The sequence below is a fragment of the Erigeron canadensis genome, chromosome 8 (genome assembly GCF_010389155.1).
Source record: "Erigeron canadensis isolate Cc75 chromosome 8, C_canadensis_v1, whole genome shotgun sequence".
NCBI classification, from domain to species: domain Eukaryota; kingdom Viridiplantae; phylum Streptophyta; class Magnoliopsida; order Asterales; family Asteraceae; genus Erigeron; species Erigeron canadensis.
Genome location: NC_057768.1, coordinates 34,006,907 through 34,013,516, shown reverse-complemented (window position 1 = coordinate 34,013,516; position 6,610 = coordinate 34,006,907). Strand labels below are relative to the sequence as shown.

At 34.7% G+C, this 6,610-nt stretch overlaps 1 protein-coding gene across 1 annotated transcript; it reads right to left on the bottom strand.

Moving 5' to 3' along the window:
- Window positions 1–316: 316 nt before the first annotated feature.
- On the bottom strand, window positions 317–5,543 carry LOC122611238 (protein PLASTID TRANSCRIPTIONALLY ACTIVE 10). The gene is made up of 12 exons (XM_043784227.1): window positions 4,794–5,543; window positions 4,415–4,474; window positions 4,296–4,325; window positions 4,042–4,115; window positions 3,407–3,488; window positions 3,235–3,308; window positions 3,032–3,098; window positions 2,779–2,871; window positions 1,691–1,867; window positions 1,565–1,615; window positions 931–1,085; window positions 317–844 (listed from the first exon to the last, which is right to left on the bottom strand). Exons 1-12 carry the CDS (start codon window positions 5,529–5,531, stop codon window positions 466–468), a joined length of 1,980 nt encoding a protein of 659 aa, XP_043640162.1. The 5' UTR covers window positions 5,532–5,543; the 3' UTR covers window positions 317–465.
- Between the last annotated feature and the right edge of the window lie 1,067 nt (window positions 5,544–6,610).

Genomic DNA, 6,610 nt, shown 5'->3' with positions numbered 1-6,610 from the left:
AATTTCCACAAACACAATTACATTAACCTACACCACTTGACACCGCCGCCACCACCAATAGTACCATCACCGACACCACTAGACCGCCTTCCACACCGTCGCCACATTGCGCGGGTACCATGCTCGTATGGCTAACATGCTCAACAAATTAGTATTGGTATAAAACACTAAAAAGACGATTTTATTTAAATTACAAACACTAAATGATGGAAGATTATGAGAACCAAATGATATAATTGAAATGAGTTTATTTCTTGCAATATACCACTTATGGTTGTACTTAATGCAACTATTTGGCATGTTCAGCAAAGCTCTGTTAAAAGAAAATGCACCAACTATAATATTGATAAAACTAGTAAAAATATCTAAATCCGCCAATAACGTTCAAAAATGCTCGTGGAGACACTCTAATGTTCAACAAACACCTTTCATCTGTACATACAACAAGTGAACAATACGGGCAACTTAATCATAATCATCTGAAAATACATTAGTCTGAACCCCATTCACTTCAGGCTGTGGCTCAGAAACAATTTCGTATATAATATCATCTACCTCATCATCTTCGTCTTCCTCTGTCTGCGAGATCTCATTGACTTGTGTTTCATCCTGATTATTCATTGTCTCTTCATACGATGATTCATACCAAACCATTCCCCTACCTATAATGCCTTTGTTATGGAAATCTCTCAATCGGTTTTGCTTAGTCTTTTCCGAACTCTTTGGCTCACCCCAGTAATCGTATCTATAAAGTGGGTTTTCAGGGTCATATTTGTCTTTCGCAACGGTGTTCGGATCATGGTATCTCCCTGGCTCCTCTAACGGCAGACCAAGTGCTCTACGGCTGCAAGAATTTACAATAAGTTACAAAATGTTATTGAATTAAGTCATTAACTATACTTATTGAAGTTAATGTTTGAAGTGCAGTACCAGCTTATATCTCTAAGTAAAGCTTCTCTTTCCTCGACTGACCGACGCCAATGAACTAAATCGTATTCATCCATTTCGTGATTACGCCTCAATTTATCTATTTTGTACGAAGTTGCGCCTCCTTCCATTGCTTTTATTTTCAATTCATTATGATGCTGTGCCAAAATATATGTTAGAGCCAAATGCCAACTCTTTGATATAAAAAGTCATAAAGCAAGGGTGGTTGGATGTGCGTTGAAAGTTTTTATATAAAAATGAATAATTAAAATTATATATTTGACAACGAGACAGGTTGTAGAACTAGTGCTTGGATGTGCTTATTTGACAGATGTTGAGTATGTATGGAGCTAATGAATAAAGTGACCAAGAAGGCCAATTGATTTTTACTTTTTAGAAAAGAAGAGCAGTTTTTTGGTGAAATGGCAGACAAGTCTATCAAATTTGGTTAGCAAATACGGGGCGACTATGTAATTCTATTTTATCCTTCCACCTATTAAAACTGATTATCCAAAACTCCTGAAATAATCAGGAGCAAATTCAAACTCTAGAGCTGATTATTTTACCAATTTCAAAAGGCTGATGACAAGCTGAAAATAATTGTGACGCCAAAAAACATAAAAATAAGAATACCCACCTGGCGCTCTGCAAATGCAGCTTCCAAGTCGAGATCTTTGATGCTAACGTTCTGATTCATGTAAGGGTTAATGTCAGTTAATGATAATCTACAAAGTAAAGTAGGCACCAAATGAAGGGTACTCACCACAATCCTTTTGGGAAGCAAACTTTCTTTGTAATAATCTTGGGTATATTGAACACTATTTTCTTCATCAAACTCCTCTTCATCAGTTAACTCGGACAATTTCTTACCCTCATATTTATCAGGATTCATTTCCATATCATCCATAATCAATTGTTCAGCAACATGTATTTGCCATAACTGTAAAGTAAATTGAAGTGAATATCTGGTAAAAAGAAACCCAAATCAAGAGTGCGAGTACTATTAACTACCAAAGATGCCAAGATAGTCATTTTATTGGTTATTGTTTTCATATATCTTTATGTTCTGAAAGATATCCATATGTTTCATTTGTAACATTTTTCAATCTTCTCAAATTTGTAAGTCCCGTTATCATTCTATCGTAAATGTGCCCATAAGCACCTCTTAATTTCACCAAATATAAAAAAAGGCCACACAAAATAAATTGAAAAAAATCAAATGGTAGCGGTCAATCGGTTTGCATCTATGATCAATCAATAGGTCCGCGGATCCATTCTTCTATACGATAAATCGCCATTTCGTAGCACCACAACAACACGATTATCGGACAAAACCCCAATTTCCCGAGAGTTAGGTATAAACCAAGAACATGACTTCTGTAACAACTACCATGTTGTTACTGTGTAGTTTCAGTAATGCTCCCCATGCCATAAACAATTTCCAATCTGGCATGTCCCAAGATGAACACCACATTTATATATTTGGCAGATCTAAAGAGTCCCGTTACAAGATACTGATTTGGTCCACAGCATAGAACGATATACCAGATATTTAGATTAGTCAAATTGTTTATTAAAGGTTAAAAGCTGGAATAGCAACCTAGTTTATCATTTTACCTTTTATAGCAAGTGTAATCATCTTTTACCCCTTGTAACAATATAATTTTACCTTTTTTTTTTACCAATTTTATAATGAAAACATAAATTGAAGACTTTTCCCCCCTTCGCACTTTCAGATATTTTCAGGCTCCATCATTATCTTGCACTTTATGTGTGTTTACAAGGGACTAACATGTGAAATTTAACAATGTTAAGCAGAAATACTCGAACCATATATAGAAGAGAGAATACCGTATTAACATAAGGGTGATTACAAATAAGAGGTTCCTCCTCCACCTTGATTCCTGGATCATCTCTAGAAACAGGAGGCCTTCGACTATCACGCTGGTAAAAAAAGTATGATAAGTACGTCAATGGATTATAAAGGACCAATTTATCATACATATGCCTGTAATGTCACAGACAACCCACATATGCATATAACATGAGAAACAATTAAGATAAGGACAATAGTAGTCCACTACCAAAAAAGACAGATACTTACACTCAACTCATCCATATTAGTGTCTTCTTCACGATGGAAAATTGGCGGGTAGTCGAATCTTTTAAAACTGCATGTAGAAAGTCCAAGGCACGATTTCCATTAGAGATAAAAGATAATCAAATCGACCTATTTATATGTAAGTGAATTGAAACTGCCACCTAACTACTATAAAAATATAGATTCAAAATAAGAATTATGCATACATAAGGTGGTCAATATTAGGATCAACAAAACGCATCTCGATAGGAAACCGGAAACGGTAAGGATCTCGTTTTGCCTGCAACATAGATATATTCTGAGCACGGGAATCCATACAGTATTTTAAAATGCAATAGAGGGATGAAGGTTTTAGGAAATTGCGAAGTCATGACTTACCAATATTTCAACAATGACATGCATACCAACTTTTATATGATGTCGAATCCAAAACCAATCGTTACGTTTGATGGGAACCCACCTGAAATGACAATGGAGCATAAAGTTAAAAATACGAGAATCAGCCTCATTGTATAATATCTAAAGAATTTAAACTGTATGAAAGAAATGCACTGAGGAGTAGGATAGCTATAGGCCTGAAAATGGGTGGGTCAGATGGCTTGTTTTACAGGTGAAAATGGGTGACATTTTAAGACAATCAAATTGGGTTTGGTCAGGTTGCCTAACCCAACCTTTGTGTCTTTTTTCCTGATCCGCATGTATGACTAGCATATCAGATATGATTTACATTGATAATGACGGATGCAACTTTCTTGACATTAAAAAAGAGACACCCACTGACTTATTAGCAATAGATTATAACCCAAATTGGTTAACAATCCAATGAACGGATTAAAATTGATTCCTCTAAGATGAATAACAACCAAATTATTAGAATAACTAACAAGATTCATCCTGTATTTTGGACAAATGGGATATTGCCTAGTATGCAAATTTATAAAAAATGTCACACACACTCCAAGTGAGTGAAGAATTCAATTGTCTCACATAAGATTACAAAGAGAAGTGCTCACCCATCATGTACACCTCCAATGTCAACAAAAGCTCCTTGATAAAGATGCAATGTAGTAACTTTACCAACACAAATCTGCATAAAGAAAGTTGTAATTAATTATCGTTGCTCACAACTAATCCTATAATGTGAAATATAATCTTTCTACCAAAAAACGGCAAATTCCATTAACTCCGTCACGGAGAAAAACTTGAGATAAAGTCGAAAGTCTAAGAAGTTGGAAAACAACAAGAATTATAGAGCAACAATATGTACCTGTCCCGGGTAGTAAAATGGTAGCTCATACTGCAGAGAAAGAAGAAGGTTAACGATTAAGTAACTATAACATCATCCATATTATATTATTCCAATTGAAACCACAAAATAAGTCTTACCATTTCTTCCTTATAATCTTTCCCTCTTTTCCTCCTACCGGGATAATAATCTTGATCATACTGCAAAAACATCACGAATTATATTAGTAGATAACCATCAATCAATGAAAAATTGGGGGCTTTTGGATGTGAATTTCAACAAACTAAATAGTCAGAATCAGATAACTTGATAACCATATGCTTAAAGTCACAACCTTTTATAAACTATAAACTTGTAATTCCATTATAGACAAATTGTAGATATACGTATATGTGTGCGGATAATTGCGTTTCAGAATTATAACACCTAATGTATCATTATGCCTAAATTCTAAACAGAAACATACTAAAGATACCGAAATCACATATTAAAAAAACAAATAGAGTAAATGAAATAAACCTTGTAAGATTCTTCTTCTAATCTATCTCTATTAGCATCAACCCATTCATTATACTGTTTCAAAAACATCTTATATCTATCCAAACACAACCCATCAACATCACTTTTTGCCTCATTCAGTACTTGATCCAAATCAATTCGGGCCGAAAACTTATGCGCTTCTCTGATAAACTCCAGCTCCTTCCTATCCACTTCCCACCCTCTCGGCGGCCAATCTCTCGGCGGAACATGTCGAACAACCAAAGGGCCAGCCCAGCCCGTTATCAACGGGTCAGGTATCTCTCCTTTAATCTCAAACTGTTTCGCGTAAAATTCGTCTTCCGTTAACCCCAATTCTTCCATTTTCTTCTTTCTGTAACTTGGTCTCAACATTTTAAATGCTTCAATTGATTCTGGGTTTTCAAGCTGGACTTCTTCCCCTTCGTTTAACGATTTCCGGGCAAAATCGGCTTCTGGGGTCAAGATTTCTTCCCATGGTGCCCATCCGCCTTCGACCCAGTTGCGACGACGAGCTTCGTCTTCTGTTTCCACGTCTTTCGGGCCGAACTTCTGGATGAATTCTTCATCCACTGGAAATTCGTCTGCTTGGAATGCATTGGTGGTGAATTTGCTAGTGGAAATTGGGTTTAAATTATTATTGCTGTAATTGTAATTTTGGTGTTTGATGTTATGGAATTTAGGGTTTTGGATTTTGGGGGGAAGGAAGGAAATGGGGTGAGGGTTTAAGAGGGTTTGCATTTTCAGCTTCAGTTGTGGATGGATATAATAGATAGAGTTTGGTTTTTTTTAGTAGTTAATATAAGTAGCACTAGTGTGTGTGAAGCTTTTGCATTGACTAAAATAAGTTGACTCAATTCAGAACAATGATAAAGTTTCTTATTATAATTTTGAAGTTTTTTATATTAATTCAAACAATAAACAAGTTAAAATAAAATATTGTTAATTACAAAAAAAGGAAGTTTTTGTTAAACACAAAGTAGTATCTCACTTTTAATGCACCTATGTCGGGTTTGAATTATGACAATACTCTAGAAGGTTTGCTCCCTCACGTGTAGATGAATATAACATTGCTAAAATTTACTAACCACATTTGCATGTGACAGAATTTGAACCCATAACCCCTAAGAAGAAACCACAAAGTGGAGAACTCGATTCCTAACTATTGAGGTATTGAGCTACCATCCCATTGGCATGTTACTCACAACTTCATAAGATAGGGTTCGATTTTTCAAAACGACATGTCTGTGAGGTATTTTTCATGAATTTCTGAATGTTGTATATATGCTTAGACTTAAAAATTGAGCATTGCAAAAGAAAAAGTAAGTTATGTTAAAATCCGACAAAATATTTTACGTATCATGTTGTTTTGAAAATCATCATTCTTATGTGTACCTTGCAGTCTTTGTACTACCTTTTTTTCTTCTTTATTTCAACAAACAACTACAGATAGTTTATTTTTTACATAAGTTATGTTATTGTCTGACAAAAAAATATTTGACGTCATTAGTTGGGTAAGTAGGCAGGTTAAACAGATGGTTTATCTACCAAAAAACGCTTTTTGGTAAATATATGAGTATATGACTAAATGATTAAATAGTGAAGCAATAATTCATTTTGCGTCTTTTCATAAAATGAGGCTGAGTGTTTGATCATTAATTGTGATCGATTTTATCATATTGTCCATCTATATTGGCTCGATATATTTATGTTTTCCATGTTAACATTGTGACGATTTGACGACTAATCAAGATTTTCATAAATAAATCTTTTAGTCCTTTCCATACTTTACTATTTTTTTACTAGCGTACGTTACAAAT